We start from the raw sequence: 24201 nt of genomic DNA, 5'->3' as shown, positions 1-24201 counted from the left end.
CCTCGTTCTGAAGGGCTGCTTCTGCAAGGTTCTAATAAAAGCCTAGAGTTCATCCATTTATTCTCCTAACATTCACCACGCTCTCAGGCAACATTCCTACCCTCTTTCCAGGGGAGAAGACAGACAGTAGATACACAGACACATGAATGGGTATTGACGAGTGCTGTGAGAAAAAGGAGAGGAAGGGACCGAGGTCAGTGTGGGGCAGAAGTCGTACTCATGCAGGCCAGGAAAATGCCACCTGATGTCTGAGCAGACACTTAAATGAAGTGCTGTAGGAGAAGAAAAGAGGGCGGAGCAACTTGATCTGACCAGAGCTTAGAGAGACCAAAGGTAGAGGGTAAAAGAATGCATGGGAGCACAGGACATGGCGGAGGCCTGCTCAGAGCAGTACTGGTAAATTAGTGAGGTTTCAGGCTAAGCTGTGTGTGATCTATCTCGGTGTGTGGGGGTCACTCTTTTCCTTGCACCACACAGATCTCAGATGGTCAGGCTCAACAGCGAGTGCCCGTGCCTCCCTGGGCCCTCCAGGTATCTGCCGGATAATGTGGCCCCGTCTATAATTTTACCATGTGGTCTAAAGGTGCCCTGGACTATGGTACCCCACCCCACCTTAGAGGTTTGATTGCCCCGAAGCAAGACAGCGCTGCTCCCCCCAACTTCAGTGAGAGGCAGAGCCTTGACTTCTTACTTCCTCTGTCGGTGAGACCGCTTCACAGGGCAGAGTTCATGGAACAGTCTCTGGCTGGTGAGCCGGGCCGCCATCAGGTACTTGTTCTGGGCTATGAAGTCCTCGATGACCTGCTTCTTTAGCCCTCGAGCCTGGAGAAACAGCAACAAGCACTCAGTTTTCACACTGACATGGACTTTCCTCCCAAGCTTCTCAAGACTGCAGTTGACCCTGGCTAAAGCAGCATCACCAGGCAAGAAACGTGTGGAGCTGTCAGTTAAGGCTCAGGTGTAGGTTATGAGGCGGCCAGGTCATGCTCGGGGGAAGTCAGGTGGTTTCTACTCTGCAGACTGTTTTACACTAACAGCTCGAAAGAGGCAGTCAGGTTTAATTTTACACAAATATATTTCCACCTAGGATTGACAGCAAACTAAACAATTCAAAATAAATCCAGGGCTAAGAAGCGGCTCAGTAGCAGAACACTGGTTTAACACTCAAAGCGCTAGAGTCAGTCTCCTCAAAAAGATAAAACAAACACCCAAACAGCACAGTGGTAGCTTTTGTTTTTTGAGACAGGGTCTTTATGTAGGCAGGCTGGCCTGAAACTTACTATGTAGACCAGGATAGCCTCAAATTCACAAAGATCCACCTGTCTCTGCATGTGCCACCATGTCCAGTTCCCAGACCCCTTTAGAGCCAGAGTCCTATGTAGCCCAGGCTGGAACCCAACTTGTTATGTAGCTGAGGATGACCTTGGACCTCTGATCTCCCTGTCTACCTTCCTAGTTCTGGGATTTCAGGCTTGTGTCACCACACCCAGTTTATGTCTGGCCAGTAGTGAAGTCAGGGCTTTGTACAGTCACGTCCCAGCCCCTCCCCCAACAGTTGCCAAGAATGAAGAGCAGACTGCGTTGTTACGGCTTTCATTCATTTCAAAGGGCAGACATCACATAGGAGGTGCTAACCTGACATCAGCCTCCAGAGGCTATAGCGTACTTAGCAAACCCTAAAGACAGAGCAGATAAACGACTGACTATGGAAGTGTTTGCAAAGCTGCTGGGTGCTACAAGGTCAATATTTGAGAACCTACTGTATTCCTTAAATCAGCAGAGAGAGTATAACAGAATTGCTGTTTCACCAGTGTGAAGGGTGAGCTAACAGTGAGATGGCTCAGTTGATAGGGGTACTTGACAGCAAGCCTGACAATGTGAGTTTGATTCTCCAAACCCACGGGGTGGAACAAAGAACTAATTTCCACAAGATATTCTCTGACCTTCACACAAACACACGAATGTGCCAGATATACACAAATAAGCAAATGTGAATTTAAAAAAAAAAAAACTGTAATCATTAAAAGCCAACCACTCACTGATAACCTCACAACCTTCTAACCTCTATCTCCTGCCTGTCTACCTCTTTAAAATATTTTGAGATAGGGGCTCAAGTAACCCAGGCTGGCCTGGACTCACTGTGCCAGTTGAGAATGTCCTGGAACTTCTGCCTTTTTGCTTCTACCTCCTGAATGCTGGGATCACAGGCCAGCCCTTCCTGGCTTCTACAGTGCTGGGCCAGCGCCTAACAAATCAGCTGCTGACAGAGTCCTATCGCCCCCTGACCTGGCTTTGAATTCCCAACTTTCTCAGCCCCCGAAGTGTGGAAATTATAGGTGCTGCCATGAACCCAGCTTCCACCTGCCTTTCCTAACTGTCCTCTGTCTACCTGTTTAAGAGTCACCCATAGCATTTGCTATAGGCAGCTCTAACTAAGCATGCCTAAGATGAATCTGTTGTCTTTTTTCCCTATCAGCCATTTCCCTGTCTGGTTCTACCTCACAAAATGAACTTTCCTACTTCCAGTCTCAGACCCTCCAGTATACTGAACAAGTTGCCCATGATAGTGGGTAGAGACCGTCTCTTCTCCCTCGCCTGAACCACTGTAGAGGTCTAACTATGGATGGCCCAATGAGTACTGTACCCACTACACAGCACTCAGGCAACGCAGTGTTTATGGAATGAAATGACCAAAATGAAGCACATTATTTTCATTTGTAATTATGTGTCTATCTGTGTGGGTATGTACATGTGATTGAAGGCAACCACAGGTGCAGACTGTCAGATAACCTGGAACTGGAACTGGAGGTGGGTGTAAGCCTCCCAACACACGTGCAGGGAACTGAATGAACTCTAGAACTTTGGGTCCTCCAGAGTAACCCATGTGTTTTAACTGCTGAGTCATCTCTCCAGACCCCAAATAAAACACATAATAAAACTTACTGCAGATTTACTTAAGAGTCAAGGGTCAGAGGGCATGGTGGTGCATACCTTTAATCCAAGTACTCAGGAGGCAGAGGGGGCTGGGGTAGGGGCAGAGGCAGATCTCTGTGAGTTCTAGGTCAGCCTGGTTTATATAGTGAGTGAGACCTTGTCTAGAAAACAAAACCCAAAAATCTACAAACACCTCTTCTCTCAAACCAAGATTTTCCTGCCTTAGCCTTCAGAGTACTCAAATTCCAGGTATGTGCCACATGAGACAAAATTTTTTTAAAGCAAAACACCATTGTGTCAGATTAAAACAAACAAAATTTATTGCATTGGTAGAAAGAAAAATGCCAAATGAGTTTCTCTTGTTTGTTGGCTGTTTTGTCTTTCTCCCTGACTTGCAGGAATTGGTTTTCTCCTACCACGTGGGTCCCAGGGATAGAACTCAGGGATCAGGCTGGCAGCAAGCACTGTTATCCACTGAGCCATCCTGAGGCCTCCCTCCCTTTCCTTCCTCCTTCTCTGAGACAAAGTCTCATCATGGTAGCTCAGGCTAACCTCAGACTCATTATGTAGTTGAGAATGACCTTGAACTCCTGATCCTTCCAGTGCTGAGACTAAAAACTTGCTTTAGAGTTCAATTCTGTTGCTTTTTTACATGAAGGCAGAGGTAAAATGAAGGACATGAGGTGACATTCACGTACCTGGATCACATCAGCAGGCTTGTTGATGTGTTCCTTAAAGATCAGCATGGTGGGCACATAGACATTGATGTTGTACTGCCTGGTCATCTCCTCTGTGCCTCTCAAGCCAACGTACACATACCCGAACGACACATAATCTTTGTATGCAAAGGCCGTCAGCTGTAAGGGCATAAGAGAGGACAGAAATGAAACGGACAGCCTGGCATCCAGCTTACAAACCAAGCGGGACCTGTTAGTGTCAACAGCTGGCGTGAGCTGTCAGTTTATGGAGCCTGTGAGTCTTCCTCACCCACACATCTACTTCAGACATTCTATGGTATTCTAGTCTACGCACAAAAATAAATTTCTCAAGAGATAAAATAAGATAATCATAGGCTGAAATCTTGCCTGGGTATATGTGTGCAAGTCCAGGTATGTGTATTTGTGTGTTCATGTCCATCCCAGCAATAAACTACCACAGGCTGAGCACCCTTATCTAAAACACTTGAGTCCAGAATGTTTCAGGCTCCTTCAGACTTTGGAATACTAGCATATCCACAATGAAGTATTCTTGGGACAGCACCAAATTTAAACACAAAAGCTGTATGTCACACATACAGCTCCTATACACGGTGTGAAGACAATTGTATACATCCTAGTGTGCCTATGTCTTGACTGTGACTCGTCACATGAGGTCAGGGCAAGGCACTGATGTTCAAGAGTCTTCTGATTTCAGCTCTTTAAACTAGAGATGCTCCACTATCTGATTATACACAAGCAGGCTACAGCTGTGGTGCACAGCTGGCTCCCCGCCAAAACAAGGTGCTGCTCCCGGAGATGAGTTACCTTGTACAGCAGGGGCACTGCCGGCGTCTGGCCGAACAAGAGGGCATGAGGCTTATTCTCCTGCTGCCAGCCAGATAGGAATCGCACGTAGTTTTTATTTGTAACCTTAAATTGGAAATAGAAGGTTAGTTGTAATACTTAATTTAAAAAAGATTTCCTTTTATTTTGGATACCAACATTCTGCCTGCATGTATATATGAGCACCACACATGTCTGGTGCTCCCAAAGGTCAGAAGAGGGCATCAAATTCCCCAGAACTGGAACCAGAGCTCCGATGGTTATGACCTGCCATGTAGGTGCTGGGAACTGGACCCAGGTACTCTGCAAGAATAGCCAGCGCTCTTAACTGCTGAGGCATCTTTTTCATCCAATATTTAATTCTCAACAACTGTATTATACTTCTGTCAGGAGATAAATACATTATATATAAAGGTTGTTTATTTAAAAATGCAGACAAGTCACTTCTTTTGTCTTTTTTTGAGATAGGGTCTATTTGGACCTAGCTGTCCTGAAACTCGCTAAGTAGACCAGGCTTGACCTCACAGAGATCCTTTCACCTCTGCCACTCATCCTTTTTTTTTTTTTTTTTTTTTTTTTTACTTTTTGAGACAGGATTTCTCTGTGTAGCCGTGGCTGTCCTGCACTCGCTTTGTAGACCAGGCTGGCCTTGAACTCACAGAGATCCACCTGCCTCTGCCTCCCCAGGTGCTGGGATTGCAGACGTGTGCCATTGTGCCTGGCTTGCCACTTATTGGTTTGTCTTAATTTGACAAAACCACTAGAAGAATGGAGACACAGGTGTTTGTTTATAAACTCTTACAGATTAAAATCTGCATGAAAGACTTACTTGACCATATTATAAAGTCACTTCTCCAGTTGGTTCTTTCCTGTTTGGTTTTGGTTGGAGCACTGGGGATTGAATCCAGGGCATCTCTAAGCACAGCCGTGCCATCAGCCCCCAGAGCACACTTTACCAGAAGGCACGCAGTGCTCTTCCTGTGAAAATGGCTCAGGCTGTGCTGGAGGGTGCTCGGTGGTAAGGGCACGTGCAGTTTTGTAGAGGACCCACGTCTCAAACACCACCACCAGAATTACATTTATTTACTTTGTGTATGTGTGTGGGCACAACAGCTCTGTGAGCATATGTGGGTCTGAGGGCAACTTGCAGGAGTCGGGTCTCCTTCCACCATGCAGGTCCTTGGGCATCACACTCAGGTTCAGACTTGGCAGCAAGTCCCTTTACCTTCTGAGCCAGCTCCCCAGCCCTCAATTAGCTTTTAGTTTTTGTTTTTAAGACAAATTTTCTCCATGTAGTCCTCGCTGTCCTGGAACTCGATATATAGGTCCTATCTAGCCTTAAACACACGGAGATCTGCTTTCCTCTGCCTCCCAAGTGCTGGGATTAAAGACATGTCCGCCATGACTGGTTCCTCACTAAGCTTTTAAAGTTCCAGAAATAACATCTGGTTTACTGAATCTGGTGGTTTTGGTAAATATGATCCTTAAAAAATGTAAAAGTATAAACTGATTTTCATATTTTCACTGGACAAATACACACATATGAACAAATGCATGAGCCATAAATTCTACCACCTGAGCTAACTTTGTTGTTGTTTAGGAAATGAACTGTGGCTTCAGATCAGGCTCCTGTGATGTAAGACCTGTGAGTGGCTTATTAACAGCAGTGAGCTCTCTCTGCTCTGTTCTTTTGCTTCAGCCTTCAGTGTCCTCAGGCTTCACCATATGATTTGGTGTAATGAAATGTACGTGACTCTGCTGCTCAGAGGGAAGATTGGGAGGTTCCAGCTGGCAGCCAGCCACATTCTCAGAGGACACTCACCTTCTCCACCAAGTTCCCTGGAAGAAGACTCTCCACGAACTGCCACAGGTTCTCAGGAACCACTGCATTGTGGAAGAAGGAGATCTTCCCATTGATGATTCCTAGGATGGAGGGGGTACTGTGCGCTCCCAGGTGATGGGCCAGGCGTCTTTCGTATCCAGCATGGACAACACCAATCCCCACACCTGAAAAGCATGGAAGAGCTCCATGAAGCCTTTCTGAGACTCTGGCAGGAGGGATGCTGACAATTCCCTTACAGTGGAAGCCGAAACCCAACTAGTTTGGAATAAATACTTTTCTAATAGCTTGTTTAACATTCTTTTACTCTTAGAATTCTAGAGTAGTCAGCTTTTCTATAGAACCATCAATTACAAATAATTGCAAACCTGAATACCTTTTAAGCCTGCTATTTCTAGTTTTGGAAGCAGGTTACAAGGAAATTCTTAAAAACAACAACAACAACAACAACAACAACAAAAAACAAAACCAAAAACCCAATAACCAAAGAGATGGTGCAGCAGATAAAGGAGCTTGCTGTCAAGCCTGAGGTCCATCCCTGGAGCCCACGAGATATAAGGAGAAAAATGGCTCTGACAAGTTGCCCTCTGACCTTTGTACACTTTCCTGCGCACACAAGCATGCACACACACACACACACACACACAGAGTAAGTAAGTGCAAAAAAGAGAGAGCAATCTGTATACCATATTCCTATCCAAAAACATGTATGAACAACCAAGGGTCCAACGACTCAACACCCGACACCACTGCCTATGACTTAGCAACAGGAGACAGTCACAGCTCACCCTTGGGAACAACACACCCCCTTTACACGCATTACTTTATCAAGACACTGAAAAATACAAGGTTGTGGGTACATGTGCTTGATATGTGAGATGGATCACCTGGGTCTAATCCCCGGCACTCATTGGTGGGAGAAGAGAATCAGCTCCATAGGGTTGCCCTCTGACCTCCACATGCTTGCTGTTGCATGTATGTCCCCCTCCAACACCCCTACACACAATTAAATAAAATAAAAATAAATACCAATTTTGGGGGCTGGAGAGATGGGTCAGAAGTTAGGAACACTGGCTGCACTGGGATGTAGGGTCAATTCCCAGCCTCTATTTGGTGACTTACAGCTGTCTGTAACTCCAGTTCCAAAGAATCAAACACTGTCTCTGGTCCCCTCCGGCACCAGGCACACGTGTAGTACAGAGATGTCCATGTTGGCCAGGCATGAGGGCGCACACCTCTGATCCCAGCACAGGAGGCAGAAACAGGTGGATCTCTGTGGGTTTGAGGCCAGCCTGGTCTACACATTAAGTTCCACCCAGCCAAGGCTACGTAGAGAAACACTGTGTCTCAGTGTTCACTGCTGTGAAGAGACAGCATGACCACGGCAACTCAGAACATAAAGTATCCAGTTTCAGAGGTTTAGCCCATTCAGCAGGGAACATGGAAGCATGCAGGAAGACAAGGTTCTGGAAAAGTGGCTGAGAGTTCTATATTCGGATGCTGGCAGCAGGAAGAGCAAACCACTGAGCCTGACTGGAGCTTCTGAAACCTCCACTCATGGTGATGGACTTCCTCCAACAAAACCACACTTACTCGAACCAGGCCACACCTCCTATACCTTCTCAAGAATTGCCAATCCCTGATGACTGAGTATTCAAATATATAAGCCTAGGGTAGACCTGGCTGGCCCCTTGAGTGCTGGGACTAAAGTGTGCCACCAGCAAGGCTACACATTCTTTTCAAAGTGAAAGAAGAGGCTAGGAGATGGCTTAGAGGGTAAAAAGCTTGCCACAGAAGCCTAATGACTTGAGTTCAGACCTGCAGAACCTGGGTGGAAAGATGGATGTAGCAGTGTGCACTGTAGTCTCAGTGCTCCTATGGAGAGAGAGGAGGGAGAGAACCAGAGAAGCCAGTGGGCCAGCTATCCTGGAACACACTGCATGGAAGAAGCCAGAGAGACTTTGCCTTAAAACAAGGTGTGAAGCACGAACCGACTCCCAAAATGTGTGCTTTGACCTCCACACACATTCTTTGGCATTTCACATACCATGATGGACACAAACACACACCTACAAAATTAATTAAAAAAAAAAAACACTTTAAAAAAAGTGAACAGGGCTGGAGAGATGTTAAGAGTATTGTCTATTCTTCCAGAGGTCCTAAGTTCAATTCCCAGCAGCCACATGGTGGCTCACAACCATCTATAATGAGATCTGGTACCCTCTTGTGGTCTGCTGGCATACAGGTGGGCAGAATACTGTATAAATAAAAAAGAATGTTAATTAAAAAAAAAAAGTGAACAAAGTTAACACCATCAAGAGCCCACATACCATACGAGCTATTAGTAGTTTGGTAATTACCTGTTAACTCCTTTCTGCCTATGCATGAGGACACATGCAACAGAGTGGGGCCACCTGACAGCTCTCTTTTCACCTGATACTTGCTTCGCTTAACACCAGTGTCTTCTCTTATTCTTTCATTTAGCCGGTATATCTCCCAAATGCAAGATGAACAGCCAGAAGGAGACATTTTTGGGCTGTCTGGTAGACTTGAGTGCCAAGCACCTGAAACTGAAATCCTGGTCTCCTTGCACAGCAGGTCCACCACTGCCTTTGCCAGTCCAAATATTACAGTTCCCTTCCTCCCATTACACAGCCCAAATGACAGACAGCCACCCTTCCCTCCCCTCACACCCACATCCAATCTGCCAGCAAACCTCCTGGCTCTCTCTTCAGAAGATGCCAACGCAGCAGCTTTGATCATTTCTATAACTGTCCTCCTCTTCCCCCTCCTTCTACCTCACTATGTAGCCAAGGATAACCCCAAACACAGTGATCCTCTTGCCTCTGGCTCCCCAGGTACCTGGACTACCACAGGTGTGTACTACTGCACTCAGCTTCCTTATCCATCCTGGCTAGCGGCTACAGTGACCTCCTGACCAGTCTTTCTGGTTGCAGCCTGTTCTTAACATAAGGAGCAGATTGTTCCCTTTACATGAATCACACACTACTCTGTGCAAACCCTGCAAAGAAGTACTCACTCCGCTCGGACGGAAAACATGGTCTACAAAAAGGACAATGTGATTCTTGCTTTTCGTGCCATGCTTCTCGGTCCTGTCTTTTTCCTCCTCCAGCCCCAGCATCCTTGGCCATCTTTGACAATGCAAGGATGCTACAGCAACCTGGCACACTGGCGTCTCTGTAACCTTCCCCAACTTCAAATCGTCCTCAGGAGGCTTACATCAGCCTGTATTAAAGCTCTGTTCCCCACATGCAGCACTCCCCCAAACCCACTTGCTTTGTATTTCCACAGCTGACTGTTTCTATAGCAGTCCCGGAGGACAGCATCAGGGTCCTGAGCAGAGCACGCTGCCACTCAGCTGCACCCCACGCCTGCTCCTCGGCCTCTAGCTTAGCATGCACAAGTTCTTTTCTGCTTATTATTTCCAAGCTGTCTTCCCCTTCTAGAATGAAGGCTCCAAGGAAGTCAGGGGGGTATCAGAACAGAGCCAGGCACATAGTAGGTGCTCAATCAAAGTTGACCATCCGTTTATTTGATCAATTCCTTCTTTGCTTTCTTTTCTTCTTTCTTTTTGGTTTTTCAAGCCAGGGTTTTTCTGTGTTACAGCCCTGGCTGGCCCGGAACTTGATTTGTAAACCAGGCTAGCCTTGAATTCACAGTGCCTCTGCCTCCTAAGTGCTGGGATTAAAGGCTTACCAATGTTTTCTTACACATGAAGCTGTACAGGAGACAGGAAAAAACCAACTGCTTTCCTAGTGTCACACTTGACATTTTAATACTGTGTGTGTGAGCATGTGTGCACATATATAAGAGCCTGTGTACAAATATGGAGGGCAGAGGTCAACCTTGTCATTCCTCAGGTGCCAGCCACTGTAGTTTTGGAGACAGTGTTTCTTTCTTGGCTTCCGACCTGCTGATTATGCTACATTGGCCAGCCAGCAACCCTCAGGATCCTCCCACTTCTGTGCCCAGATTTGTGTGTGTGCCTATGTCTTATGTGATGTACATATATGTGCGTGTACTCACCAACACTTTACATGTGGATGCTAGAGGTTGACACTGGGTGTCTTTCTCTATAGCCTTCCACCCCGTCACTTACTGTTATTATTGTTGTTGATATGTGCATACACACATGAGCTCCTCCCCGTGCACCCCATGGTATGGATGTGGAGATTAAAGGACAGCTTTTGCTGGGCGTGGTGGCACACACCCTTTATCCCAGCACTTGGGAGGTGGAAGCAGGCAGATATCTGTGAATTTGAGGCCGGTTTGATTTACATAGCAAGTTTCAGGACAGCTAGGGCTAGACACATCCTGTCTCATAAAAACAAACAACCAGACAGAGATGGGAGACAATCAAGGTCTGAGTTCAGATTCTCCTCACTTCCAGTCACCAGTTTAGGCCTCTCAGACTAAGCCCTCCAATACTGCTACCATCCAAGTGATCCCAAGGAGTCCTTCATGACCCTCCTTTATCCCTGACTCCTACAGGTTCCTTCTGACAGGCAGCGATAGGTTGCTTTGGCTACAGCAGCAGGCTACAACACATCATGTCAATTTCTCACCTTAAAGTTCTGGAGACAGGGAGTCCAGCTTATCCCACAGGCCTAAGTCATGGCGTCAGCGGGGCTGGCTTCCTTTGCAGGCTGCAGGGAACCTAGATCTGGGCCCTTTCCAGCTCCTGGTGACTGCCTGCATCTCTTGCCTTGTGGTCTCTACTCTTTGTTCACATCTTTCTGACCTCTGCTGCCAAGTGTTATGCTCAATTCCATGCCCATAATCCACACTGTGGAAGGAGAGAACTTACAGCCATCCTCTGACCTCCACGTGTGCTGTGTGTATGCACATACACACATGCAAAATGAAAATGTAAACGATGAAATGTAATATAGCCCTTGGTCCTACAGTGCTGAGGTTTGGCTTCCGCACTGCTCCCAGATCAGTTTCCCTATACCACCCAACACAGCAAAGGACACAGATTTCAGATACATACAGGAAGCTATCAGGTCAGCGCCTCCCCTCCCCTCTGCTCGGGTGCTATACACGAGGGCAAACAACTTCCCACGCCTTTGCCCTTGCACAAGTGCTTCTGCACAGCACGCTGAAGGTACTTAGGAACAAATGACCCCATGATTTCCAGACATCTACTCTTTTTCAGAGAACTATGGCTCCTAGGATTGAGTTTGCTCCTTTATAAAACTACCCAATGGTTCTCTCTATAGGTAGCTATAGAATACACACACGCCCCCTCAGTAACATCAACACTGAGAAATTACTAAAACAAATATTCTCTCTGAATCACTAATATTGTCCTGGCCCCAAGTGCTGAAGAATGATGAAGGACGGGGTTGATATGGTAGCCCTAGCAAATTACTACATAAAGTAAGGCCACAGGTTCCATACATCTGCAATCACTACTGGCATTCTAGTGGGTGCTTGAGCCTGGCTTTAGTTAGCCAGTGCCCTTCTAGTTTCTCACCTGTATTATCAGCTTTCTAAGGAAGGACCTGGATACTACAGATAAAGCTTCAAATCAATCAAGCAAAAGGACAGTGATGGGCCAGCAAAATGCCTCAGCCAGTAAAGGCAACTGACAACCTGAGTTCGGTCCTCAGGATCCACAAAAGGTAGAAGGAGAGAACTGACTCCTCAGAGTTGTCCTTTGATCTCTACATGAATACCACAGCAGGAGACTCCTATCCTTTCCTCCAAATAAATAAAAAGTTTAAAAATTAAAAAAAAAAAAAAAAAGAGCCAGGCATAGTGGTGCATGCCTTTTAGAAAATAGAGGCTAGAGAAATGGCTCAGTGGATAAGAATACTTGTTCTTGAAGAGGACCTGGGTTCAAGTCCCACCACCCACATGGTGGCTCACAACCTACTGTAACTCCAGTTCCCAAGAACCCTTCACCTCTTCAGGCATTCTCACGTCCAGGCATCCAAGTGATGCACAGATACACACGTAGGCAAAACATTCAAACATATTAAAAAAAAAAAAAGTAGCTTGCTTAATATATCGACTCTCTCTATAAACATCCCTGGAAAATCAATCAGTATGGAAAGGAAGCACACCGATTGTTCCCTTTCTTCAGTACCCCATCAAATTAAAGAATGATGGCCTAGAGATGCCTCTGCAGTTAAGAGAGCACTTGCTGTGGCTGAAGAGATGGCTCAGTGGTCAAGAGCTGCTCTTCAGAGGTCCTGAGTCTAGTTCCCAGCAACCACATGGTGGCTCACAACCATCTATAATGGATCTGATGCCCTCTTTTGGCATGTAGGTGTACATGCAGATAGAGCATATATACATACATGTATATACTTGTAAATAGAGCACCTCTAACTCCAGTTCCCAGAATCTAATGCCCTCTTCTGGTCTCCATGGGTGTCACATGAATGTAGTGTACATACATACATGTAGGTGAACACTCAATACACACAAAATATATAGCTCTTTAAAAAGAAAAAAAAAAGCGTGACACACGTCACCGCCTATAAATGTATCCTAATGAAAAATGACTTACCCAGTCCTTCCAGTTCCTGGACCACTTCTTTCCAGACAGGCTCGATATGGATGCAGCTAAAGCACCAATCTGATGTGATCTTAATGAGGTAGGGCTTTTTGAAGCTGTCGGGAACCACTTCATTCACATAGTGTGAAAAGTGCAACAAATACTTCTCATCACTTGAGTCCCGCCGCTCCGAATTGAAAGGAAAGTGAAAAAACGATTCATCGAAATAAAAGTTCTCATGGAAATGGCGGAAGCGATACTCGCGCTGTTGCTTCTGGTAGCCTTGGTTCTCACCAGCATCACCATAATGATCATAGTTTGTCCTCTTTTCCTCATTGGACAGAATCTGTAAGAAGAAGACAAGTCTAAAGGATGAAGTGCTTACAAAAGGACTGTCCTTTCTCACCACTTTTCTTTTGGGTCAGAGGACTGAAAAGGCCTTGTGTACACTTGGCAAACTCTTTACCACTGAGCCACACCCCAGCTCTAAATGGCTTTTCTGTATCAAGCCTAAAAGATTTCTTTTCTTTTTTCTTTCTTTCTTTTCTGATGTAGGGTTTCTCTGATGTAGGCTGCCCTGGACTCACTTTGTAGACCAGGCTGGCCTCAAACTCACAGAGATACACCTGCCTCTGCCTCCTCTAGTGCTGGGATTACAGGCACGTACCACTGCACCTGGCTCAGAAGTAGATTTCTAATCAACGTATAGCAGGGATGCTGGGTCCAACCTCCAGCAAGGTTGCAGGGATGGGGAGAGAGGAAAGACGGGAGAGACTATGTCCTGACCATTCCTAGAATCCACATGGCAGGAGAGAGCCAACGCACACAAGTTTTCCTTTGATCTCTACATGAGTACTGTGGCACGTGCAGGCCCACAAAATACACACACACAAACAAAAAAACACAGAAGTTAATCTCAAACTTCCAAACAGAAACATTAAAACCTCAAATTTCATTTGCTGAGATCTTCATATGGTAATGTTGACATCAGAGCACCAAGCCATCCTAGTAATACTAAATGAGACTTGACACAATGACATCACCAGGATCCATCACATAACGTTAACCTGGCCATACCTTTGGAGTTAGACTCATTTGGACGAAGGTATGGTAAACTTGAAAGTCAAAAAGTAACCAAAGAGAAGAGTCCAGTGCCTTATGTATGAGCTGACATACATAAACATGTATTTGCATTCATGTTTATTTAGTATCTGCCAGAGCACAGGTGTGGAGGTCACAGGACAGCTTGTAGAAGTCACTTCCCTCCTTCCATTACATGGGTTCCTGGGTTGAATACAGGTCTTTGGGCTGTGCAGCAGGTGTCCTAACCCAAGGAGCCATCTCCGCACAGACTTTGTTTTGCTGAAACGTAGCTTTGAAGACTAGAATTCGATAATCTAGGGTGATGAGTCACGTACAGCCTCATCACCGTCTGCTGAAGCACATTATGCTAACAAATCAGGCACCCAGGGACTCACAGCTTCTGTGGATTCTAGGCCATGCTACTTAAGCCGACATGTTGGAGACTTACCAAAAAATGCTATGTTTTAAAGTGACTTGTAACTTTGTGTAACCAGGAAAACTGGTGTCAAATTCTTAACCTGTTGGGTCTCTACAAACCCAACAGACATCTGTCTGGGAAGTACACAATTCTAATTAAAGGTTTTAAAATGGGCCAGGTTTCCAGGAGCTGCAATGTGCAGGCACTTGCTTCAACGTGTTGGAGGAGACAGATATTTTTTCTAACATCATAAGGAAACTTGGTCCAAGTATGAGCAATGTGCCCTGCTGAGGGGATGGTATAGTACTCCTCACCTCTGGCCTACTTTCCTTTCAGCCTGTGTATGTGTGCATATTTCTGTTTGCATGTATATGAGCTCCTATGCTTGTGTGACCCACACAAGACCCAAGGCTCAGTCCCTCTCCACCTTATTATTCACTGAGGCACAGTCTCTCAGCTGAACCCAGACCTCTCAGATAAGGCTAGTCTAGCTAGGCAGCTTGCCCCAGGGAGCCTTTCTCAGCCTTCTGAGAACTGAGTTTGCAGGCAGCATTTGTGTGGGTTCGGCAGATCTGACCCCTGCACCTCCTGTTTGCATGGCTGAGATACTGAGCCATCCCTCAGTCCCTGCATCCCATTTTCTAGGAGCTCAGGGAGGCACCGCAGTGGATGACACGGTACCTCGTAAGCTTTGCTGATCTGAATGAACTTGTCCTCTGCTCCGGGGTCTTTGTTTTTGTCAGGATGCCTGAAACACAGATGGTAGCCAGTGAGAATTTTTTATGTGCAGTCATTTTATAACCTTATATATACAGCTTACAACATCAGAAGCCAAGGGAAGGGTGGATGGTTAGGATGGTTTCCTAAAATAATTGTTTAAGAACAATCAGTTGCTTCATCTGACCATAAAAAAAAAAAATACAATCTTAACGCAGGCAATTTCCTCTCAAGATGCTCCAGCTGGGCACGCTTTCAAAGCATCAGACAGCACCAAAGCATGTACTGAGGAGAGGTGACACGTGTGGACCCCCATCCTCATCCAAGCTTGGCTCAAGCAGGTCAAGGCTAAGTCAGTTATTCATGATGGCCCTTGCGTCAGGTCCACCTTGCAGGTGTTTGGGCTTTTTTTCTGAGCACAGGCAGCGGGTGCAGGCAAAGCTGTGGCTGTCAGGTGATAGTCACATTTCCCACACCTGCTGCTCACTCTCGGATCAGAATCCTGGTTTGCCACAGCCCTGCTGGTCCCACTCTGCCTTTGACTGGTGACTTTTCCCTACGCATGATTAATGGTTCCAAGGCCACGCATTTAAACTGTGAGGAAGCTGAGAGTCCATGCAAGGTTATTTAGGTTAATCTCAGAACTAGTTGGCACTTGCTGTTTCCACTTGGAGCCATGTTGTTCTACACCTTTTCATTTCTATAGTAATGCTATCTAAACTAAAACTGTTTTTGAGACAGGGTCTCGGGTAGGCTTTAAACTCAGGAACCCCTGCTTCTATCTCAAAGTGTAGGACTGCAGCGGGGTACCACTTCCCACTGGCAGCTCAGGGAATTTTCTGGAGCAGAGACTAGTCAAACTTGCTTCCTTGCTGTGCCCTAAGATCAAAATCAGACTTACAATAGTCATGGTATAAAGAGACTCTAAGTGACTATTTGACACAGAATCTCAGTAAGTAGCTCAGGCTAGCCTCAAACCCTTCATCCTCCTGCCTTGGCGTCATGAGAACTGGGATCACAGGCCTGTTCTATGATGCAGACCCTTATTTATTCTTTGCTGTTGTTTTGAGACAGGGTCCCTCTATGTAGCCCTGGAATTCTCTTTGTGGAATTCCTGGAATTCTCTTTGTGGACCAAGCTGGCCTCAAACTAACAAAGATCTATTGCTTCTGTCCCCAAGTACTGGGATCAAAGGTGTGTACCAGCAAACCCTAGCCCATTTATTCTTCATATAATTACTTCTGCTAATCTTATGACATTTCTTCTAGGGGACATTCTGGGAGAAAAAACAAAACAAAACAAAACACAATTCACAGCAAAGCAGAAGAGACTGACAACACACCAAACACACTGAGATTTATAAAAAAAAAAAAAAACAAAAAAACACCAAAAACCCTACAACTCAGTAAACTTATTTGAGCAGGGATGTTTAAGTGGGTTTTATCCCATATTCTATCCTAAAAACAAAGAACTTCAAATACTTGCATTTGGATACCCTGCCTGTAACCAATGAATCCTTGCTGTAAATACCAGTGAGGTTAAAAAGCAAACATCAAAGCCGGGCAGTAGTGCATGCCTTTAATGCCGGCACTTGGGAGGCAGAGATGGGCAGATCACTGTGAGTTCAAGGCCAGCCTATTACACAAAGTGAGTTCAGGACAGCCAGAGCTGTTATACAGAGAAACCTTCTCTTAAAAAACAAAACAAAACAAGGTAAACATGAAGCAGGTACACCAAAAACAGCAAGACTTAAGGGAAGGGTTCCAAAGCATATTTTTGGCTGACCAAAATAAAGAGTTTTTAATATTCAAACTCAGGTTAAAGGATGGGTGGATAAAACTGTGCATGCCTGCAAATGATGATTTAACACAAGGAGCTGTACAGAGCAGGAAGGAGAGGGGAGGCTTTGCAGACACTCTGCCAGTGGCAGCCAGGCAGGAAACAAGTTAGCTAAGAACCTCAGGAGGCACCTAACAGTTTCAGCTGACAAGGAGTTCTTTCCTGAAGGTGGAGGACCATCCAATGCTATGTTCAGGGAATGAGACAGATTCATGAGTTGCCTCACGCCAGGCAAACTTTCCATTGCAAAGTGAAGAAAATACTGAGATGGGCTCAACTGACTGTCAGCATGACCTCTAAATGATTAAAACGGAAAATACAATGAAATAATCTATGAATGAGCCGGACTGACATGCCTTGGCTGAACAAACTATGTTACTCCAGTCTGCTTCTCCTAGCGGGCCTTGGTATTCTATAACACACACAGATGGCAAACCCACCACAAAACTTAAGTCATGAGTGAGAAATATGGTTTCCCTAGCAGAAAAAATAGCCATTTCACATGGCTTCACCAAGTATTTTTTGTGGGGTTTAAGAAACACATGGGGAAGCACTTGGCAAAATATGATCCAAGTGCTAAACATTTTCCCCTGCTACGGATCTTCTGGAAGTAAAGCAAGGACATAATGCTACTTTCAGTGTTGCTAATGAAACCTTCGAGAGGTAGCACAGACTAAAACAAATGAGAAGACACTGCCAGGGCCCCATCAGTAGAAAACAGGAGAATGGCACAAACATGCACGTAAAATAGGAGTTCAATGCACATAGCCAATACTGTTAATTTGTACGGTTATGGATTACTCTAAGAGACTCCAACAGGAAGAGAAGGGCACAGTTCATTTAGCTAACAGCAGAACACTTTTTAAAACTCCAGACAGAAAGGTCACAGCTGTTCCACTGCAGTAAACCCATATCCTTAATGTACCATTCTGCCCAGCCAAGGCTAGAGAGCCTGTCCAGAGAAGGCTGTCATTTATGAACTAACCGTAGATTGTCATTTTGCTTTAAGTACAGAGACAGAGAGGCAGGGCCTTGAAATATTACTGAAAACCAATTTGGCAGAGAATTGCTGGAAAGAGGCCATGCATTATTCGACACTGTGTTTTCAGCATCCAATTCTAGATTCCTCATGCTATGTATATAGATGGCCCCAAATATTATTCATAACATTACACCCTTTACCACAATTTGTTTAAAAAAGCTAAATCTGCTCAGTAAGGAAAAGTGGTGTCAGCCAGAGCCATGCAAGATTACAGATTCATTTGCTCAGGGCAGCTTTGTGGCTGCCCAACTTGACACCATTTCTCACCAAAGCACTAACCTGCTCAACCTTACCCATGTGCAGATGGATAAGTGATTGCAAAGCCAAGTACCAACGTGAACTGACTGATGGTGCAGAAGAACAAACTGTGGGCCTGAGAGGCAATACGGGTTAACCAAGTCTGAGCCTGACATTCCCATTTGTCAATCAAGTTGAAGCGTCTCTTTCAAGGGCTAATGAAATGGGTACAATGATACACACAGAATGTGGAAGTTAAGCATGCAGTAGGTGCTCAATAATGGTACTCCTGTTACTCTCTCTGCAGCTACTCAACACCTGTGCCTCTTTGGCTTAGCTGAAGCTGTCCTGGGAGAAGTCTGCCCAAAGTAAGTCTAACACTTATCGCCCTCCTGATAATTACAACCCTGATAGCAACAGGTAAAACTGTGAGAGTCCTTATGTGCACACCTAGCACCTGACAGGCAGGGAGATCTCTGTGAGTTTAGGACCAGCCTGGTCTTCATCGTGAGTTCTAATCCAGGCAGGGCTACACAATAAGACTTCCATCTCAAAAAAAAAAAAAAAAAATCGGATAGTTCTCTTAAGATTTTTTTTTTTTAAATAAAAGTAATAAACTTGGCTCTGGAATCTTTTAAAATTGGAGGCCAAGGGACCTGGAGAAATGGCTCAATGGTTAACACACTGACTGTTACTCCAAAGGACCTGGCTTCAGTTCCCAGCACCCACATGGTAGTTCATAACTGTCTGTAACTCCAAGATCTGATACCCTCACATAGATATACATGCAGGCAAAACACCAATGAAAATAAAGTAAAAACAAATAAATTGCAAAAAAATACTGGAGGCCAAAAGTACTTATTCTAAATTTTCTTAAATATCAGAGATTTAGGGGGACGTGGTGGCACAGACATGTAATCCCAGCACCCCAGGAGACAGAGGCAGGCGGATCACTGAGTTTGAGTCCAGCCTGGTCCAAGTCAAGTCAGCCAAGGCTATATAGAGAAACCCTGTCTTGAAACCCTATTCCCTTAAAAAATCTTAGAGATTTACAGACCAGAACTGTGTTTGTTCCCTATAACATTTATACCCATAAAGAATTGTTTTCTAGGGTCTGGAGAGATGGGTCAGTGGTTAAGAGCACTTGTTGCTCTTACAGAGGATCCAAGTTTAGTTCCAGTGCTCATGTCAGGCAACTGACAACTGCCTGTTACTCCATCTCTAGGTTATTCAACAGTCTCTTTTGATATATACCCATACCTAAAACAGAGTCTTTAAAAAACAGAATTATTTTATAAATAACACACTGAAAGAAGGGTGGCTCATCACTGCTTACTTTGCTTATTTATTTGCTCTAGAGCAGCGGTCCTCCACCTTCCTAATGCTGTGACCCTTTAATACAGTTCCTCATGATGTGGGGACCCTCAACCATAAAAATATTTCGTTGCTACTTCATAACTGTAATTTTGCTACTATTATGAATCATAACATAAACATCTGAGTACTCTGATAGTCTTAGGTGATCTATCTGAGATGGTCTTAGGTGATCCCTATAAAAATGTCTTTCAAACTCCAAAGGGGTTGTGACCCACAGGTAGAGAACCTCTGCGTGGAACTTGCCATGCAGCCCAGGCTGACCTTGACTCAGAGAGGGTGAGCCTCCTGTCTCTGCTTCCCAAATGCTGGTATTGTAAGTGTATGGTACCATGTCCACTTTGATTACTTTTTTATTTTTTTTTTAAATCAAAGTTACATCTTTCTTAACATTAAATGTCCCAACAGTATCTAAGACAATGCTCTCAGCGATAGCATTCCTGAGGGGCGTGTGTGTCAAAGTAAACACGGACTGTGGGTCACTAAAAATGGGCTGTTAGCTGTGGACATCTAGACAGCTCTACATATGTACTGGAACAGAAACAGACAAGCCATCATAGGCTTCAGCCACCCACTGACTGCTTAGCATGTATTAAGCTTCCATTCCTGGTTTCACCTACCATTCCCGAGCGAGCTTCTTATAGGCCTTTTTAATGTCAGCCTGACTGGCTGTGCGGCTGACCCCTAGGACTCTGTATGGGTCAAAATCCAACGCAGACAGACTTTGCAGGATCAGAACCAGAACTATCAAGAATTGACAGGAAATGCTCAACTTTTTCACCTCCATCTCTCTTCCTTCCCAGAGCTGAAATGATTAAGAGGTAGTTTTAAGTTCAAGAGGCAGAAACCTGAATAGTCTTGCTTTCTCAGGTAAGGGATAAAGATATTAAGATGAGAATTAAATAAAAGATTTTTGAAAAGGGACTGTGTCAAAGTAGTTGACCCTATCTATAACAAAAAGCCACTGTTTTTTAATATCACACATAAAAACTATTATCGATTAAAAAAAGACAAGTCATGATAGGTTAGAAGAGCCCTTTTAAAAATCACTGGAAATGAATGAACTGAAATAAGGATTGACTATAAGAATATATTTGGGATAACCAGGATATCAAATCTCAAATACACAATTTCATGTATTGTAACAACAAACTAAAAATAATTGGGTTCAGAGTAGCTCACTGAGAATGTACTAAATAAACTCATGAATTCATCATGATTTATCATGTATCAAATTATAGTCTGGGTTCATTGTAGCATTTCTGGGCACTAAATAAACATGAAAGTAAAACACTTTAAAAAATAGCAGTAAAATTCAGCAAGCCTGCTATTATTTTTTCATCACATTCATTCAAAAACAAAAATGGGAAGCTGTTCTTCAGTCCAGTTAGCAATCTGGTTATTGACCACAGAAACTTCAGATATGAAAAAATGGTTAAGGAAAAAACTTACTTTTCTATCTAAAGAGAACAAGAAAGTCTTGAAGAATAGGCATAGGTCTAAAATGTTTTAACTACAACTCGACTGAACGGTTGAACTCAAGTGTGGGTTTTGGAATAATCCTGGCTGACTGATGAGGAGCGAGGTGCTGCAGACACACACATGATCTTTTAGACCACACACTGTTTTCAAGGATCACCTTTATCTTGACCTCACAGTGTTAAGGTTCGGTGAGGGTGGATTTTGACAGATGCAAGACACAAACACTGTTTGGGAGTCTGTAAGCAGATGCCCACCGTTTAGAACTGCACACAAGCTAAGATAAAAACGACAAGCAGGCCAGTTGCTCCCTTAACACAACCTGTGCTGCAGTACTGGCTAAGCTCACCCGGCTTTGGGACCAGATTGGGCGTGGGGGGGGCGGTCTGTCCACCACCACTCTAGGACCTAAACTAGCCTTTTTTTGATGTGACTGAACACTGGCACCTAGCAGGAACTTCATGGCGGGGGTGGGGGAGAGTAAATGGGTAAGGGGTTCCCTAAGCAGAATCCACAAGCAGGATGGGTGAAGGGTCAGCCCCGCAGAGTGGGTGGGGTGGGGTTGTTCTTTGGCTGACATTCTCCAGCTCTAGGGGGCCGGCCTCAGGGCAGGGGGCGCGCTGGCCAACAGGTAGCCCCCGGCGTCCCCAAGAGCAGGAGGCGGCGGCTCCCCGGACTCTCCGCAGGACCAAGCCCCGCCTCGGGCGCCCGCCCAGGTCGCGACCTTCCGGGAGGCGGCCCCCTCCCCCGCCTCCCCGGTTCCTGTCGGCTCCCGGGTCCCCCGGGCCCAGCGCGGGCTGAGGACGCGGAGGGGCTGACGGGAGATCCTTCAGCCTGCCGGGCCCCGCCGCGTCCGCGCGTCACGCCGGGAAGGAGTTACCGGGAAAGGGCACCGGCCCAACCGGCCGCAGCGTCCGTGCTCCAGTGAATCCGCCGGGGCCGGCGCTTCCAGTCCACACCGGAGCACCTGGGGAAAGAGGCGGGGCCCAGTCCCGGGGCAGTCACGTGTCACTTAAAGACACCGCGCCCAGAACACGCGCGCACGGACCGGGTTTGGGCGGCGCACTCCGCGGACCTGTTTTGGCCCAGCCATCCACCGTAGGCGCGTGGGTCTCGCGCGGTTGCTATGGGAACGGAGCGCGCTCTTCGGCTAGGTCCGAAAGCTAGATCTTGACCAGCGAGGCGGGAACGTGCCTTCTAGCGAGGCGGAGTCTCTATGCATTACGGGATACCAGGAAGACCTCCGGGCACCGGGGAGCAGTTTCCACTGGTTGTCAGAAGATGGCCCACGTCTAACAACAGTTGCTAAGAAGGGGACGCAGTCGCTGGTCCCAGTTCATTTTATCCCTATTCATAGAACCCTAGAACGTCAGAGTTTGAGCCGGCCTCAGGGATTCTATCCATACACTAAGGCTCAGAGAGGGCCAAAGGCTCACCCGAAGCTTAGAATCCGAGACTCCAAATGCTGTTTACCAACCCAAAAAGTTCTAGACTGTGATTTAGGCGAGAATCACAGAAAGGGGTGTGGTGAATAAGGTTGACAGGTTGACTTTTTTTTTTCGCCAGTGACCAAGGTCTCTTGGGGATGTATTTTTTATTCCATGCCTCGTGTTGAGTTCTTATGTAATCGTTTGCTTTTTATCACTTATCTAGCATACTGTTTTTTTTGTTATTTGTTTTTGAGACAGGGTCTCACTGTGTACCCTTGGCTGGCCTGGAACTCGCTAGGTGGATCAGGCTGGCCTCAAACGCGCAGAGATCCTTCTGCTCCAGCCTTCCGAGTGCTGGGGTTTTTTAAAAGCATGCACCATGCCCGGCTGTGTGTTTTATGTATTTATTCCATATTGTCTGTCGCCCAGCTCTTTAGGAATGTAAGCTCCCATAGGTAGGGTCTCTTACCTGTCTTGTTCAGCATTGTGTCACTGTCTGCACAGACCTTGGATTGTACAAGCTCCCGGTGAATATTTGAATATTTGCAAAATAAATGAAAAAAAAAAAAAGACGCTAAAGCCTGTTTCACCCCGCTCGTGTGCGGAATCAAAGTGAGAACCTCATGCATGCTAGGCAAGTGCTCTTCCACTGAGTTCTACTTGCTTTGAGTGCATGGTTGGTTGCTTTGGATCGAGCGCCTGCCCTATCGCCAACAACACCAATACGGACTGATTCATGCTAGTTTTCCCCAAGCTGAAACTGGCTTATTTAACTGTCTGAGAAATCAGGTGAGCGTGATAACTGCCAAACACCCAAACTGGTCAGTTTTAGCCAACACGCTAAATCTTTGCTTTGAGTCAACCAATCCCCTTTGAGTTTCTTGTTTCTGCTCTCCCCAGATTTCCTGTCTGTAAATTCACCTCAGGTGCTCATCCGGATTTGATTGATGCTAAAATCGGGAATCAAGTGTAATATCATCTTTTGAGATATTCCAAAGTGGATTTTTGGCTGGGTCTATTCCGGCTCGGGTTTGAATTTTAGAAAGCCTCTGTTGGGGTCAAGCTGTGCGATCCTTGAGGCGTGCCCACATCTGTCAAACAAAGAATAACTATATCCCTGTTAGGAATGTGGCAGGGATAAATAAACAAGGCATGAAAATGAGTGGTACAAAACTGAGGGAACAGAGGACTAGATTCCTGGCAGTTTCTCGGTAGGAGGTGCCGGGGCTGCGGAGGGATGGAGAGGAGAGCGAGATGGAAGTCTTGGGTTTAGTTGGATGAGGCACGATAGAGAGAAGCAGCGGGCGGCGAGAAGGGAGGAGGGGCGAGGATGGGATCTGAGGTTCTGTTCGCCCCAGCGGATGGGGTTTTATTAGAAGGGCACACAGCCAGCGAGAAACTTGAATGACATGGTTTTCTTTCCCTTCCCCTCTTGTGACCCATTAAGTGTCTGTAGAAGTAGGATCATTGTGAATTTTGGTAGAGTAATCGCCCCGTGAGGGAAAAGGAACAACCAAGCGCTAGGTCGAGCCACGAACAGAGCTCGAGGCAGCGAAGCAACCACAGCGCTCGGAACCCTGAGAGAGCCGCAGGGCTACGAGGGCGGGACGGAAAGGCACGTGGGCGGCCCGAAGGGGCGTGGCGACGTTACGTTGACGCGCGTTAAAGGCGGGGCGAGGGGGCGGGAGCGAGACCTGAGAGCTCGGCGAGGGGCGTGACGGAATCGTAGGGACAGGAG

The 24201-nt window shown here is 45.9% G+C and overlaps 1 protein-coding gene across 1 annotated transcript in view; it reads right to left on the bottom strand.

Moving 5' to 3' along the window:
* The window catches only part of Dnajc16 (DnaJ heat shock protein family (Hsp40) member C16), a 32038-nt gene extending 9871 nt beyond the window's left edge, over nt 1–22167 (bottom strand). Inside the window, exons 1-8 of the mRNA XM_021630899.2 lie at nt 21914–22167; nt 20175–20359; nt 15027–15093; nt 12857–13190; nt 6298–6482; nt 4458–4562; nt 3633–3791; nt 692–822 (exon numbers count right to left, since the gene is read on the bottom strand). Of these exons, the coding sequence (XP_021486574.1) occupies nt 692–822; nt 3633–3791; nt 4458–4562; nt 6298–6482; nt 12857–13190; nt 15027–15093; nt 20175–20341 (1148 nt within the window). The 5' untranslated portion in view covers nt 20342–20359; nt 21914–22167. The remainder of the gene's footprint in view (nt 1–691; nt 823–3632; nt 3792–4457; nt 4563–6297; nt 6483–12856; nt 13191–15026; nt 15094–20174; nt 20360–21913) is intronic.
* Between the last annotated feature and the right edge of the window lie 2034 nt (nt 22168–24201).

The sequence above is a fragment of the Meriones unguiculatus genome, chromosome 3 (assembly GCF_030254825.1).
Source record: "Meriones unguiculatus strain TT.TT164.6M chromosome 3, Bangor_MerUng_6.1, whole genome shotgun sequence".
In the NCBI taxonomy this organism is placed as follows: Eukaryota; Metazoa; Chordata; class Mammalia; order Rodentia; family Muridae; genus Meriones; species Meriones unguiculatus.
The sequence above is the reverse complement of the archived record's forward strand: the minus strand, read 5'-3'. Positions and strand labels throughout refer to the sequence as shown.